The sequence below is a fragment of the Podarcis bocagei genome (genome assembly GCF_964188305.1).
Source record: "Podarcis bocagei genome assembly, chromosome: 5".
Taxonomy (NCBI): Eukaryota; Metazoa; Chordata; class Lepidosauria; order Squamata; family Lacertidae; genus Podarcis; species Podarcis bocagei.
The window spans coordinates 29,905,216-29,922,363 of NC_138129.1; the positions used below are offsets into that span (position 1 = coordinate 29,905,216).

The following is a 17,148-nucleotide window of genomic DNA, read 5'->3' on the forward strand; positions in this document are numbered from 1 at the left end:
TTTGGTTGAATAACACCCAGTGCCTTGGAATTTAATGTAGCCTGATGGCCTGTGTCCTTTTGGTGTAATAAGCGTGGATCTGCACATTGTTTAGTCTATGCAAGGGAGAAATTTGACATGGAACTAAGCACTCTCTGAATTCATTTTGCCACTTGCTGGAAACTGCATAAGAGAATGCTCTTATGCATGGGTCCTGCTTGCGGGTTTCCGACAGGCATCTGTGAGAACAGGATACTAAACTAGATTGGCCTGATCCAGTAACCACTTCTTGTGTTCTTGCATGTTTAAAACTTTCAGTCTCACAGGTAAACTGTTTCCAGCTTCTTCTGGCTTTATATACTAATAGTAACATGTTGAACTTGTCCCAGGTTCTGGAGATACAGTTTTTGTTACAAAGTTTGTGCTTAAGATTGTCTGGATGATCATATATTATGAAAGAGATCCAACAGAAGCCCATGCACCTCCAGGAAGTTTAAGACTATTTAAGAGTCTTAAACCAATTGAACCAATTACCTCTGATTGCATGGTCAGCATATTTCCAGATGTTCCTGCCACACACATTCAGTCTCCTGGCTCACATGATGGTTTCCTCATACATACCACATGATATTTTTCATGTGTGGGGATAGTATTCATGTAGCAAGAGAGGAAGCATATGTCATCATATGTGCGGTGAGAAGCATGTGGCTGTTTTGCTGTGAGAATGTGGATCAGGAAGCCAGAGTCAACTTCCTTACCAGTATGCCAGGGATGGAGAATCTGTGCCCGGCTCCCATGCTTGGACTATAACCTCTGGCAGCCCTACAGCTGGCGATCCAAGTTTGGGAAACCTTGGTGTAGACAATACACAGCTAGATGGACCAATGGTCTGATTCAGCATAAAGAAACTTCCTGTGTTCCTAATTCCTTCTTAAGAGCAAAAACAAAACCTACAGTTATTCAGATTCACCACAAGGGATCTCAGCAGCAAGTGCAAATACCAATGTAGATACCAGCTGTCAGACTTGAGCAGATATATTGCCCAATGTACAACCACCTGTCAACACAAGAAGGTCAGAGTTGAGGTTATGTGCAAAAGTGTGTCATCATCTTAAAGGTGACCGACTCTGGGGTTGCGGTGCTCATCTCGCTTTATTGGCCAAGGGAGCCGGCGTACAGCTTCCGGGTCATGTGGCCAGCATGACTAAGCCGCTTCTGGCGAACCAAAGCAGCGCATGGAAACGCTGTTTACCTTCCCACCAGAGCTGTACCTATTTATCTACTTGCACTTTGACGTGCTTTCGAACTGCTAGGTTGGCAGGAGCAGGGACCGAGCAATGGGAGCTCACCCCATCGCGGGGATTTGAACCACCGACCTTCTGATCAGCAAGTCCTAGGCTCTGTGGTTTAGACCACAGCAGCAAATAACAGGCATCCTGAGAGTTCTAACTTCCAGAAACAGAATGTTTAAATCAGCAACATTACATAAACAGCCAGCTTCATGGGCGTCCTTGATCATGGGTAGTGGGTGACTTCATCATCATATAGCAGCAATAAGTCCTGTTCCACAACTGGCTCTGCACTAAGAGACAGCCAAGGTGGTCTCTGGCTTCTTCAGCAGCCTCAGCTTTTGCAGCTGGCCATGTGGAAAAAGATCTGTAAGGCAGGGAGCAGGTCTTCCAGGACTCATGGCCAAGATGTCCACACCATGGCTTGTCTCTTCAAACCTTGGTTTGCGTTCCAGCTGGTCTTGGCTTGTGCCTCTGCAACGTGGGAAGTGTCTGGGGTGGCCAAACAAATCAGGTGCTATGAAGGCTGCATCCCTATACAGAGAGAGCAGACCTTGGCTTAGTTATCAATGCACTAGTGGCATCCAGACTAGACTATTGTAATGTACTCTATGTGGACCTGTCTTTAAAATGGCCGCCGCCTGACTATTGGTTGGAGCCAGGCAGTCCAAGCATATTACACCTTTATTGTACCAGCTGTAATGACTGCCAGTGCATATCTGGGCCCTATTGAAAATGCTGGTTAGGACTTTTAAAACCCTAAAAGGCTTGGATCTGGGTTACATAAAAGATCATAGTCTTTTGTTCCATCTTGCCCATACCTTAATATCTGCCTTGAAGCCCTGCTATGGTGGCTTCCTAGAATGAAAGTTAGCATTTGGATGAGGGCATTTTCGACGGTGGCCTCACAACTGTAGAATGCATTTCCACGGGACATCAGACAAGCCCCATCCCTTGCAGGTTTGGAAAGAGCCTCGAAAAGCCTCTTTACTGCAACGTGTAGCAAGTAATCTGATCGGAGCTGTAGAATTTGCATTCCCCCTTGATTTTGGTAGCGAGTTCAGAGCTGAATGGACACATCAGTGGGAGCACTAGGTTGGCTCTGGCGTTGCATCTGAGCAGCTGTGATCTTGCCACTGCCGTACTCTGCCCCCATCTTGGTAGGTAAAGGTAAAGGGACCCCTGACCGTTAGGTCCCGTCGCGGACAACTCTGGGGTTGCGGCGCTCATCTCGCTTTACTGGCTGAGGGAGCCAATGTTCAGCTTCTGGGTCATGTGGCCAGCATGACTAAGCTGCTTCTGGCGAACCAGAGCAGCGCACAGAAATGCCGTTTGCCTTCCCACCTATTTGTCTACTTGCACTGCATGCTTTCGAACTGCTAGGTTGGCAGGAGCTGGGACAGAACAACAGGAGCTCACCCCCGGGGATTCGAACCACTGACCTTCTGATCAGTAAGCCCTAGGCTCAGTGGTTTAGACCACAGTGCCACCTGCGTCCCTGCCCCCACTTTGGTAAACAAAAGCAATGCCTCTATCAGGAGAGTGGGCATGTGTCACTACCCCCCTGCACCAGCCACTTCTGTAGGTACATATTCAAATTTTTGTGTACTTCAAGGAGGAGGAGGAGGAGGAGGAGGAGGAGGAGGAGGAGGAGGAGGAGAAGGAGAAGGAGAAGGAGAAGGAGAAGGAGAAGGAGAAGGAGAAGGAGAAGAAGAAGAAGAAGAAGAAGAAGAAGAAGAAGAAGAAGAAGAAGAAGAAGAAGAAGGCTGCCCTAATATAATTAGAACTGTGGCATAACAGTTGGAGTCTAACTGAAGAAGTAATGCTTCCTATGGACACTAGATGGTACCATTGCACAAAACTAATTTAAGACTTCCTTGGGGCTCATATTTCACAAACCCCTGAATGATGTTGTGAATTTTGCTCCATTCTGAGGCTGCTTACGCACTGTGTCTTCAAAACACATTCAAAGTACATTTTTTACTTCTTCTTTTTCCCCAATACTCAGTGCTTTACATTAAAGCAGTCCTGCTAATAATGATTGGTAATATCAGTCAATTATAGCTTATAATATCCCTTTAAGTTTCAACAGTGTTTTAAAAGAAAGGTTGGAAGAGCATACTTAACCTGCAAAACACAGTACAAATTCATTATGGAAAAAGAGCATGTTTTCGTTATTTTAATGGTCACGCCTACCAGTCCCCTCTGCAAGCAAACCCAAATATTTACATGTCCTGGATTAAGGTCCACATTTGGGTGTGCTGCTTTTCATATTTCAGAAGCTCTTCAAAAGTTTCTGAAATAGGAAAAACAGAACACGCAAATTTGGTACTCTTTCAATGCATCTATGCTTAAGCAATAAAGTACCCCATTGTGCCACGCAGGAAAGAGCTGCTCTGTTTCCGGGGGGGGGGGGGCGGTATTTCAGGAACTTGGTGCAATGCCCAACCTTCAGCCAAATCTTTATTTCTTTACTGTACTTTGATATGGATCCATGCTTCCAAAGGTTCCTCTAGAAAAATTCAGTTATCCTATAAGCCCTATATTTGGAAATAGGTAAAGCCTTATTTAAAATCTTTTGTTTTGTTTTTGTTTTGTTTGTGTGTGTGTGTGTGTTTTTTAAAACCCTGCTGTTTTAAGGCCAAAATTAAGGCTTTCTCATACTGGCTCAAGCCCCACAAAGCCAGAAAACTGGAAACTAAGGCTGATGGCTTAACAGGTATGCCCAGTAACGATTTGCAATTATTTTGTACAATGACACAAATTGTACTTCCTTACAACTTACCCTCCACACACCCACATTTCTCCTTGGTGTTTCAGGCCCAAATCTAGATGGAGAGCATTTGGGTAGCGGTGGCAAAAAACCATGTGCCACCTGTTTTATCTATCTGTACCTGTTTTTATCTATCAAATTGTGTTTATATATGAGTTAAACCGCATACAAACATCTTGACGTTTTACCTTTTCTTTCACTTTTGTGAGTAAAAGAAAATATGAAACACTTTTTCATCAAGCATCAAATTAATGCAGTACTAGTGTACAGTACTTGCGGAAAAGTTGAGACCACCATGAATTTTCTGGACAGAAAGGTATTTATGTGCCTGCCGAGGAGGACAGCAGGGAGGGGACCCTTGTGATAGAGAGGGGGTATATGTACGCATGTGTGTCTGAGTGTACTAGTGAGGGAATGGGAGTGAGGGAGTGTACTAGAGAGGGAAAACAGAGTGTACTAATGTTGCAACACTAAGGGTGGTGGAAGGCACTCTGTACATGTTCAGAGGAGCATATTTTGGATGCAGGAAACCTTGCAAGATGTCCTGGGCAGGGGGGGTTGCCTCATGGTAGCAAAATTAGTTGGATGTGGTGGCAAAAATATCCAAGCTGCTCCTCCATGTTGAAATAAGTGCATACCCCTGAATCAGTAAGGCAGACCTGCTAACAGAAGTCCATAACAAATGAGGGGGTTGGTTGAGTTGTGTGCAATTAGAACTGGTCCCCTCTTTGCAAAGCATTTTTAAAGGCTGACATTATGTCATGGCCTATTTTGGAACAGCCAGTATACCTCCTCCCTCTCCATTTCTTCCTCTTCCCACACAATTGAGAACATACTTCTGTGGGTTAATTTCATATTATATTCACTGAAACCGTGTTCTTTGTGAGCCACTGCTTTTGGTTGAAGAGTGAAAATAATGAAGCAGAAAAGAGAGTGGAGAGTTCCTCTATTGGACTGCTGACTGAATTACTGGTTTTGGTTCTTTACTATTGTTTCTTTGCCACCCAACTCCCAAGGCCACTTTTTCGCGCAGTACTTTGAACTTCTATTTACCGTATTTCAGTGTGGTCTGTTGTTTCCTTTTGTGTTCGTTCTCAAGTTTGTGCAGGCCCTGCCTCCTCTTGCTCTCTTCATATGCCGCTGGAATACAATAGTAACTATACACTCCATTAATACAGTGGTATCTCGAGTTACCTCTTGCCAACCTAGCAGTTCGAAAGCACAAAGTGCCTTCCAGCGGGAAGGTAAACAGCGTTTCCGTGTGCTGCTCTGGTTCACCAGAAGCGGCTTAGTCATGCTGGCCACATGACCCGGAAGCTGTCTGCGGACAAACGCAGGCTCCCTCGGCCAATAAAGCGAGATGAGTGCCGCAACCCCAGAGTCGGTCACGACTGGACCTAATGGTCAGGGGTCCCTTTACCTTTACCTCGAGTTACATACGCTTCAGGTTACAGACTCCACTAACCCAGAAATAGTACCTCGGGTTAAGAACTTTGCTTCAGGATGAGAACAGAAGTCGTGCTCCGGCGGCGCGGCAGCAGCAGGAGGCCCCATTAGCTAAAGTGGTGCTTCAGGTTAAGAACAGTTTCAGGTTAAGAATGGACCTCCGGAACGAATTAAGTACTTAACCTGAGGTACCACTGTGAATTTCATTTATAAGTCAAATTCTAACTGAATGCCTGTCAGGGCCGGCCCAATACTACTACACTATAGATGTGGGTGGGTGTTAAATAATCCCCCCTTGCCCCCAAAAGGCAAATGGGAAACCTTTGCAAAGAAGCTTAGGCATGTATTCTGCAGTACATGCGCTAAAAGACATTCAATAAGAATTCACTGTCTCCTTACAGTACAGTGATATACATGCCTCCTTCAGGTGTAAATCTCTTTGTGTTTAATGGATCTCACTCTCATGTTGTGTTACTATGCCCCTATGGCAGCCATTTTGTGACTGGCACCCACAGAACTCTCTCAGAATTGGTCCAAAATGGTTGGTGAACCGTGTTGCAAGTATTGAGATTGTTGACAAACAAAGCAGGCATTTTCTCCAAGAGTACATCCCTCCGGCAACTGAAAAATGCTAGCATTGCAGAACATTTCCAATTGCCTTCCGTATAAGTACATAGCACATAAAAAATGCTTTTGCACTATGAATATTGATTCAATGTCCTCTTTTTGACATGTCACCAAATGAAAATATAGCTCCTTCCAAAAAAAACTCCAGCATCACAACAACCAAAGGCAGTGTTTGCATATTATATCAATCTAAACACAATGCATTTCACTGACGTATTCCAGCTCATCAGCTCATTAGATTCCTCATGTTCTAGCAGTGTTATATTAAAAAATAGATTACTAGCCTGTAAAATAGAAAGCAAATTAATTCTCATAATGTTTGTGGCTGTTATGACCTTTGCACAATAGCTTTTCAAAGTCATACCTATCAGACTTTTCCATGGACAAAATCAAATATTTGCATGTCCTGAATAAAGGCCCAAATATGCACACACTCTCATATTTCAGACTCTGGTGTTCCTTTTCTGCTGAAAGGTGAGGGAGAATTCAGGTGTTGGGTTTCCTTTGAAACTCTTCCAACAGGTAACGTTCCGTTCCACCAGTTAGAGCTGACCACCTAGAGATCTCTTAGAAACTCAGACAAGCCAGACGTAAACTTAAAGAAATAAAACACAGTGGGTGAAAATCAGAGGTGCCCATCTGCCAGTAGAACAGACATAATGGGCACAATGGATTTTTCACTTCTGCTTATGCTAATGAGGTTTTGGGGACCCTCCAGGAGGTGTATTGAGAGCCCCAGGGGAAAAGAAGAAGGGGAAGTCCATTTATTGGATATCACCATTTTATTCTAATTTTACACAAGTTTGGCATATGCTTAGTTTGCTTTCGGCCATGCTTCAAATACACAGAGTGGAAAGAAACTTGCAGTATGTTTATCTACATCACCCAGACTTGTAACCCCAAGCAGAGACAGACAGAAGGCACAAGCAGGAATTACACCAGTAGCCAAAATCCAGTTGGCCTCATGGACTATCTTCTATCTTGAGATTGGCGTCATTGCATGGAATTAACAACCCCATAGTTAGGAATTGTGTTTAGAAAAGCCCAAATAAGGGAATGCAGCATCTTTCAGTTAGACCAGCGGAGCATCATTTTTGTGGAGTTTGGGTTTTGTATTGCAGTTTGGCAATGTTCCATGTTGTTTTCAATGGCTCCTCTAGAAAATTGTTTATCCCAGAGTCTGCAGCACCTAGGAAAGACTTAGTCAGCATACAAGTCTGAGACTTACAAGCCAACCTCATGGCTACAGCTGCCCATTTTTTGTATCCCGCCCCCTATTTTTCTGTGTCCCACTCACCCTCTGCTTTGTGTAGCAACTTGCCCAGCTGAGAATTATGGAGAACCCAGAAGCTTGCCACATTTTTGTTTTTGGTATTAATATTAGTATTAGTCTAAAGCAGTGTTTCCCAACCACTGTTCCGCGGCACACTAGTGTGCCGCGAGATGTTGCCTGGTGTGCCGCGAGATGTTGCCTGGAGGGAGGCGGGCGAGTCGGGCAGCGAGAGGCGCGGCGGCGAGGAGAGGCCGCCCAGCGCGGGGCTCTCGCCGTCTGCCTGCCTGGCTGCCTGCGAGCTCGGCGGGCAGCGCCTCCGTCCGCAGCGCCCGCCTCGCGGCTCTCATTCCCTGCCCCTGCCAAAGCTCACCCAGCCAAGCCGCGCTCTCCTTCCTGCCTCGCTTTGCTGCCTCCTCCCCCCCCACCCCCAAAGCTTGGAGGTTCCCCGGCAAGGGGGAGGGGAAAAAATTGAAACTTACACTTTCGTGCGTCCCTCCCGGCGTGACGCTGCGCGCTGACATCACGGGGCTGTAATGGTGGTGTGCCTCGAGATTTTTTTCATCAAACAAGTGTGCCTTTGCCCAAAAAAGGTTGGGAAACACTGGTCTAAAGGGTATTATTGAGATTTTAGTAAATAGTGTCTCTTCTGTACAAATTACTACACCTTAGTTTTATCAGTTCGATATATAAGGAACTCTAGATGTCCTGGCAAAGCGCAACCCCTCCTTTGAGGCACCCTTCCCACAGATGTGGATTCCTACAGCTGTGGAGCCATCTGTCTGCAGAAATAACTGTAGGCAGGAGTGATCCTGTCCTCCTGGCCCAGGGATTGCCACCTGCTCTGCTCCCTGAATCTGGACTGGAGAGGTGAGATCTTGCTCTCTTAGACATTGCTCTCTATTTCTCCACTGGTACCAAGGCTGTTTCCAGACTGCCAGTATTTTGTGGGAAGGATTTCAGTGCATACTGGAACTTTAGCTTTGTGTGATTAAAGTAGGTAAAGTGCAGTGTCACCTTCGCACAACAAATCCTTTATTTTTTGTGGTTTGTAAAGCAACAAGGAAATGCATTGGAAAGTATGGAATGAACAAATGATTAATGGGAAGACGTGTAAATATCCTACAAGCAAATTGAGAAGAATGCTGATTATAGTATAAACCACCCTCTAAACAAATCAGACCAATTGCTCAATAAAGGAAGGACGTAGTCTAACCACCGTATAAGCTTTGTACAAGCAAATCAAGAAGAATACTTCAAGTATTTATTGCTAAGAAAGAACCTCCCTCTCCTATAACTAATTGATTTATTGCGTTAGGATGAAAGCTTGTATTTCACCCACTGCAATCTGTCACTCATGGCTTGTATGCTCTCTCCTCAATTGTTTTCTGTTCCTAGATTTTTTTGGCAGATACTGAAACAAAATGCAGTAAGGCAATCCAATTGCTGGAACAAGTCTTGGGGTGGGGCAACTGGCTAAAATGTTTTACAATGTTTTAAACAGTTCTAACTTTGGTTCGTCTTGTTTTTGTCAGGTTGGGGTCGGTTAAATGTTTAGTTGGGGTTGGCAGTTATTTTAAATTGGGTATAACTGTAAACTGTTATTATTGTTATTATTGGTTTCTATTGATTTATTGGTTGGTTTGTTGCCTGTATAGGATATTCTGGTTTTTTAATGTTTGATGTTTTGTTGTATTTTTATATATGCTATAAGCCACCCATAGTGGGAAACCCAGCCAGATGCGTGGGATATGATGATGATGATGATGATGATGATGATGTTTCCAACAAATGAATAAAAACCTCTTTCTAGATTTGTGTAGATTCCCCTCCCTTTTTCCATGGATTCGTGGAATTAGAAGGGAATGGAGGTAATATCGTCTGGCTACTTGCCAAACCACAATACACTGCAGGGTATTATGCAGAATATGCCAATGAATCCAAAATGGAACAACATAGAAAGATGCATAAATAAAAATGGCATCATGTCACTATTTCATCCACATTACATTAGATGAAGACCATCCAAAATAATGTCACTTCTAAGCAGAGATTTGCAAGGCTCATTTAACAAACTCAAAAGACTCCCAACATACATCAGGCTCAAAATTAGGCTGGTCTCCTGCTTTACAAGAGGACAGGCCTCTATTTGAAGGACTAACAGTCTTCTAGTTGAAAGAGTTTCCTATTTGGGAGGCTTCCAGGCCAGTTTAAATAGAGCAGTTGGGGTCTCTGGAAGCTGCTTACCAGTAGTTGCACCTGGATAGCAGACTGAATATATCGATCTGACCACTTGACACAGGGCAATTTATTGTGGGCTCAGCGCTGCTCCTTTACGCAAGCTTTTTGCAACATTGACATGGTGCTGCAAAGTTAATGAGAAGGTAATGAACTAGCAGCAGCAACAACAACAACAACAACGGCATCCTATTTTCCCACCCCACCCCATTCAATACTGGTTTACTATTTCCAGGTTTGCTTGTTTTTTAAAAACAAAAACTTACCATTTTCTGCAGAAATGGTAGCTCTGTTTTAAATGAGAAAATTATATGGGACAGCAACCAGTTCTGCAAGTTTGCAACAAAAGCCGTCTTTGCACAGCCCTGATTGGCTAGAACCAGTGATATCACAAAGCCACCACTCCTCCCCATAAAAGCTGTGCTGAAAAAAAATCTTGAAGTATGTAGGAGGGAAAAGACAAGTGAGTGAACCAGTATTCTAACTGTTGTTACAGTAGTTGCTTTCCAAATACAGTGGAATCTCGGGTTATGTACCGTCCTCCTTACAAATGCTTCAGGTAACGAGCTCCGCTAACCTGGAAGTAGATACCCCTAGTTGCGAACTTTGTCCCAGGATGCGAGTGGAAGTCATGCGGTGGTGCCACGGCAGCAGCGGAAGGCCCCATTAGCAAAAGTGCGCCTCATGTTAAGAATGGTTTCGGCTTAAGAACAGACCTCCGGAATGAATTAAGTTTGTAACTGGAGGTACCACTGTACAAGAGGAAACTGAACTGAACCTTGCAGAGAAACATGCAGTGACACTTGTTTTTGGCACATCTGTATGCATCTAATTCTCTTTCTGGACCGCTGCAACCAAGTTTAAGGAAAGTTTAAGGCGATAGTTGCAGGATCCATTTCTGTTGCTTGTCAGATCACTGGAAATCTATGATTTTGGAATTATTATTATTATTATTATTATTAATATTATTATTATTTTACTAATATACATATTGAGAAAGAATGACACCTAAGACAATAACCAGCACAAACCAATGCCACTTCAAAACTTACAGAATCCAGGTAGCTCAGATAACAAGATATTGCTTTTGCCAGTGTGTTTACAACTTAGCTGGAACAAAGCTGCTTTTCCTGAAGCTATCCCTTTCAGGGCTGATGACTATTCAAGTGCTGTTGAAAATCAGAGACTGGACTGGGAACCTGTGGCCCTCCTTGACCACTGGACATGCTGGCTGGGGCTAATAGGAGTCGAGCCCAACAACATCTGGGTGACTACAGGTTCTCCATCCCTGCCGTAAATGAACTGTGTGCATCTTTTCATTGAGGCAATGCTTTTAAAATGATTGTGCAAACAATATTTATTCTTTTTGTAGCATTCTATTTAACCAAGGGAAATTCATCATTAATGAGTACATTCAGAATGGTGTATGTTATCAAGATAGCCTCATACAACAAATACTGCAGTTCTTTTAAAGCAGCCAAATAGGAAAAGAAGTCATAACAGAGGATTACACAGAGTGAGAGCCTTTGTAAACATCCACCAAGCCTTGTGAATGCCGGATGAAAGGTCTATCAACAAAACAGTTATTCAGTCTATCACTTAATCGTCTCCTTAATATTACATCACTGTCACGTATTACAACTTCCCATCTTTTCAACATCAACATTTTTTTTTTGTAACAGCAACCATGTAAAACAGATAAGCTGCCCCCTAATCCACTTTAATAAATACTTCAACATATGATCAGGGTAATTAAAACCTTATTCTTCTATACTGCTGAACACAACTGGCAACACAACTTTCCAATAGTGATTCTGAGTTCAAAACCATAAAGAAGATAGTTGTTTTGATTAAATTAACCCAGAATAAAGGATGATATCTTAACTCTGTGCCAGCAGTGCTCCATTTTTAAGAGTACAGTGTCTCTGGTTTTTGTAGAATGTGCACATTTAGAGTTTGAGTGAATTGTATATGTTGCATGATGAAATACCATAACCATATTTGTGATAATACAGCAAGCCCAAGGGCCATTTTTGGTAATTGTATTGTTGTTTTCCTTGGACTTGGATCTACAAAGGGCCATTTTCCAAGTTTGTACAGAGAAGAAACATTCTGCTCTGTAGATTTCTGGGTTCTGTGGGGGTTAAAGGCTCTGTTCCATCCCTTTTCCTCTGCTTATTTATGTAAACAGGAACCTGGTTAGAACAATTTTTGAGAGAGCAGCATGCTTCTGCACTCTGCATTATAATTCATGCCCATAAATCCATGCTGCATTTATTCTATGAAATCCAGGTCTGGCGCTTCAGGAGAAGTGCACATTTCTAAAAGATAACAGGACCAGCTCCATCATTAGGAAGAGTGAGGTGGCCACTTCAGGCAGCAGATTCTGTAGGACAGCGGGTGACAGTGACACGCTGGAGGCAGAGATGTGTAGGCTGTGTGATCTGTCCTACACTCCTTAAACGAGCCAATGTTCAACTGTCAATTCCATACATGGAAACAAGGGGGCCATCTCTGCTGGGGGCCTTTACCTCAGGCAGCAAAATATCTCTGGCCAGCCCTGTCCAAAGGAGCTTGCAGTGGACTAGGATAGGGACTGCACATCCCAACACAACAGCCACCCTAATCAAAATGGCAGACACCAACTGTGCTATCGGTTGCTCTCTGGGCGGAACATCTTCTTGAGGACTGCCACACAGGCAGGGGCAGAGCTGTGCTCCTCCTGTGAGCAGGCGGCATCCTGAGAGGTTGATATCAGCACCGGCTTGTTGAACAGCTCCCGAACCCCCTGACGGAACTTGGGATCCCAAACACTGTAGATGGCCACGTTCCAACAGCTGTTGGAAGTGAGGATCCAGAAGGCGTAAAAGGAGAACTTGCACCACTGGTATCCCACTACTGACCCCACAACAAATACCGCAATGGGGAGGAAGGAAACGGAGAAAGCAAAAGTCAGAATGCCAATGGTCTTGGCAGCGGTAATGTCTGAGAAGGAGACCTGGTTGCTACCACCCTGTGCCTCTTCTCCCAGTTGCTTCCGTTTCTTGCAGTATTGGTGGACGGCTGCAAAGGTGACGGCATTGATCGCAAAGGTCCCACTCAAAACTGAGAAGTCAAAGACCGGGTACAGTAGCATGATATTCCAATGGGATTCGGGCGGCTTGTCTGTTGGAAAGGCATAGTTGCACATCTTGCTGCAGGCATTGTACTGGAAGGTGATATCAGGGCTGGAGAGCAAGGGCACCACGGCCAAGCAGCAGCTCATGGCCCAAGAGGCCACAATGAGCCAAATAGTCCTGCGCTTGGTGATCACTGCTTTCCTGTGCAGAGGCTTCAGCACAGCTACACTCCTCTCGACCGAGAGCAGAAAGATAGTGCTGATTGAGACAAAGGTGCAGCCTGCAAAGATGGGCCCAGTGATGAAGCAGGCAGGCTTCTCATATTTATCCATCTCTGGTTCCATCCCCCAGGTCAACCTGTTCACCTCCCTGTAAACAGAGTAAGGCACGACGATGAGCCCCACCGCCAAGTCAGCTAGGGCCAAGGAGGCCTTCAGGTAGCCTTGGGAGGTTCTGAATTGCCTGACACGGAAGAAAACCAGGAGGCTCACCAGATTGCCGAGGCTGATGACCACCACCAGGAGGACCATGAGGAACAGCTTGAAGACGTCCCCAGCAGAGGCCTGGCTCCAGCCTGTGCAATTGAGGCTCCTGCCACTGCTGTTTCCCAACATTGACCAGGTTGTATTTCCTTCCTAAGACAAGCAGGGAGCTACAAAAGTTACAGGCTAAGGTTTCTTCACCTCTGAAATTCCATGGGAGGTGCTTCGCAGGGTGCTTTCTCCATACGGAATTTCCAGAAGCGGAGTTTGCAAGAAATAGCAGCACAAACTGCAGCCTATTCACAAATGCAGAATCGACTGCTGTGCCCGCAAAGATGTGAAGTGCAGATCCACACAGCAACAAGCTTGAGGTGCCAGTCAGGCTCCCACACAATCTACTGTAATGAGTTCCTTCTCTCCTTCCCTCCCTCCCACCCACCCTCTCTCTTTCTGTCACACACACACAGGAGTCTAACTATAGTAGTGGATAGTTCACACAAGCAAAGGATTATTCAAAGATCATCTGCAAATACTGTGATCTTGCATCACTTTGTTCAAAACACATGCGTTGATACTGCAATGTCACACAAACCCTCAGATTTTTGCAGAAGCATCTCTCAGGCACACCTTGCACACGCGCGCACACAAATATAACAACAGACCCGTCACCAATCTTATATGAGAGCCCTTGAAGTATTCAAGTGGTATTTGCCCTGGGATAATACTATGAGAGGTAGGTTGCAGCTATCCGACAGACTATCGCTCCCTTCTCCCTCTCTTGAAGAGAACTTTCCGTGCCTAGACCTAACTAGGGTTACAGCAGCCTCCAGCGTAGTAAAAGCAAGAAAAGGGCGAGTCTTAACGTTCCGCCATAAATTCACATGCTGGCAATTTCTCGCATCGGTGAGAAGTCTTTACGCGGATTATCTGCACAGTCGTCTCCTCAAAACAAAGCAAAGGAACAAAGCAATCCTTGGGCCCTTTCCTGGAGTTGCCATTCAGATGCGCTCCGAAGCGGCTCCGCTCTTCTGGAAGGAACGTGCGCTCGAAAAAACCAGTACAAACTGGGAGACCCATCAGCCTGTAAGGCTCTCTGTTCGCTCTCTCAAGCTTTGCGGCGCTGCGCGCAGCTCCGGGCTGTTTTCATCCTCCGTCTCTCCCAGCATCGCTAGCCCAACGGCCGCCTCAAAGTTCAAGGCACCCTTGGCGAGAGTCCCTGCGCCAACTCCGCTGCGCTCCCGTCCTGCGGCGAAGAAGCGGCGCTCCGGAGGTTGCTCTAGAGACCGGCGAGACCCTTCCCGCGACAAATAGCCTCTCTTCTGCAACCCGAAAATGTGGTTACCCGAAAATCCATGCAACAGGTTCCTAGAGTTTCCAAAAAGAGGATGCTGCTGGAAACATTCGCCACGAGCCTCCAGATTGAATATGTCCAGCCCTCTCTGCTCTCCAGTCCTTCGGCTGCTCAACCAAAGCTAACCCACGCGCCTGAGTTTCCAGGTCTTCTTGCGTAGCTGCTTTTGGCGACGCCTTCCGCCTCCGGGGACTGGGTTACGGACGGCTCTTGCCCCATCGGGCGCTCCCTGCTTCTCTCACCTAAGAGAGCAAAAGGCGAGGGGGACTGCAGACTGGAGACGCGCGAAACAAGACTGCCGAGATTCTGGGCGAGATTATTTGCAGTGCTGGGGGCGTTGCTCAGATTTCCCCCGCACTCGCCGGCTCCAGTTTGGGCAGAGGGGGTGTGCGAGGGGAATGGGTGTTGCTCCACACATCAGAGTCAGATTCTTCTGGGAGCGCGTGCGTGCGGGTGCTCCTAAGGGCGTGCTCCACATTGGCTGGCGGAACGCAATGTTGCCACAGGGGCGTTATGGAGGGTTGTCGCTCTCATCCTACGATCAATCACCTGTTTCCCATTATTATTATTATTATTATTATTATTATTATTATTATTATTATTATTATTATTATTATTATTTATTATTTATTATTATTATTATTATTATTATTATTATTATTATATTTCCTCATAACAATTCGTTGGACAAAAGAAACCTCTCGAAGACCAGTCGAATGGGCGTTTTCCCTGCACCGCTTTTTAATACCGGACCAGTTCCATACATTCGCGAAATTTATTGCTAATGCTAAACCCCTTTTGTCATAAACATTGCTACGTCTCTCCCTCCCTTCCCAAATTGCCCTTCAGAGAGAACTTAAGAGACGTTTCTCCATACACAGTGGTCACGTGGGGGGGCGGAATAGAGGGGCAGAATCCTAGAATCGGAAGAGACCCCAAGGGCCCAGTGGCATAGCGTGGGGGGTGCAAGGGGGGCAGGCCGCACCGGGCGCAACATCTGGGGGGGGCACGCTCGCTGCCTCCGGAGTCGCCGAAGAGCCTCGGGCGCAGGCTGTAGCAGAGCCGCATGTCTCGCGGCGGCCGGCTGAAGGCGCCCGGCAGGCAGCGGCTCTCAGCGCTCGCCGCAGAGGACGCGCCAGGCAGCCCCTCCTCACAGCCCCGCCTCCGCCGCTGCTGCTGCAGCTGCTGGGCCGTTGCATTTTCCTCGCCTCTCTGCCCCCCTTCTTCAGAAAGGTATATTTAAATACCCTTTTCATTTCATTATAAATCATCTCCCAGAAAGCCTTAATCCTTGGGCACGTCCACCAAAGGTGAAAGAATGTACCTTCAGTCTCTTTACATTTCCAACATTTATTATCGGGCAAATGATAGATTTTTGCAAGCTTGACTGGTGTCATGTACCACCTGTATATCATTTTCATAATATTCTCTCTTAAGGCATTACATGCCATGAATTTCATACCTGTGGTCCATAACTGTTCCCAGTCAGCCATCATTATGTTATGTCCAACATCTTGTGCCCATTTAATCATAGCAGATTTCACCGTTTCATCCTGTGTATTCCATTTCAACAGCAAGTTATACATCTTTGACAAAATCTTAGTTTTGGGTTCTAGCAGTTCTGTTTCTAATTTTGATTTTTCCACCTGGAAGCCAATTTTCTTGAGTGCCTGTTTGTCCCATCCTCAGATTTCTAAGGGAAATTGATGATGTGGTGGCACCCCTGTGTCCAGCATTCTCTTGGGTGGAGTCCTTTCTTTGAAGGGGTGTCCTGCATGTGTTGTCTTGGTCTGTTCTCATGTAGAAATTCACTGCAAGGTGAGTTGGTTGTTAACTGGACTTTATCTCCAATGTGGCCTGGGTGCCTGGATTGAGTAGAATCCAACCTCTCCTGCCAGGCCACATCTTTAAGCAAATGATCATAACTCAGTGGTAGAGCAGCTGCTTGACAGACAGAATGTCCCAGGTTGAATTGCCAGCATCTCCTGGTAGGGATGGGAGAACCCTCTGCCTGAAACACTGGGGAGCTGCTGGATAATCACGGCAGATAATCTTGAGCTAGTGAGCCAATGTAAGTCGGTTTCCAGTGTTCTCTGAGTCAGCTCTCCAGGAGCCAGCCTCCTGAGTCATAGCTGCTTCTCTCAAATGCCAGATATTTAGCTGATAACACATACATTACACCCCCACCCCACCCCCCGTCTACCAGTAAAACATGAAATGAAAATATCCCTAGATGTTTACAGCAAGGAAGCAGATACAGGGCTAAATCATTGCTTTCTACTGTGCAACACAGTCCTCCCATCCTTTGGGTTTGAATTTCCTTCCATACATTGAATAGGTGTTTTGGGTGGGTGGGTGGCGGGCATTTTCAGGGCAAGAGCAATGGGTGGGAAAGGTATATTTAACTTTTTCCCCAGTTGCTAGTTTTGCTCCTATTGAGGTAGCAAGAAAACTGCTTGCGTATTTGCAATTTGCAAAGTTAGGCAGGGTCTGGTATGGTGTCAAATAGTTTAAACAAGCCAGAAATTCCCAGAATGATAACAGACACTTCATATTAAAACTAAAAGTTCTCAC

General features: G+C 45.5%; 1 protein-coding gene across 1 annotated transcript; it reads right to left on the reverse strand.

The window, feature by feature from the left end:
* Positions 1–11,765: 11,765 nt before the first annotated feature.
* Positions 11,766–13,507, reverse strand: LOC308587506 (trace amine-associated receptor 13c-like). Its single transcript, XM_081195159.1, has one exon. It carries the CDS (start codon positions 13,353–13,355, stop codon positions 12,273–12,275), a length of 1,083 nt encoding a protein of 360 aa, XP_081051285.1. The 5' UTR covers positions 13,356–13,507; the 3' UTR covers positions 11,766–12,272.
* Positions 13,508–17,148: the final 3,641 nt, after the last annotated feature.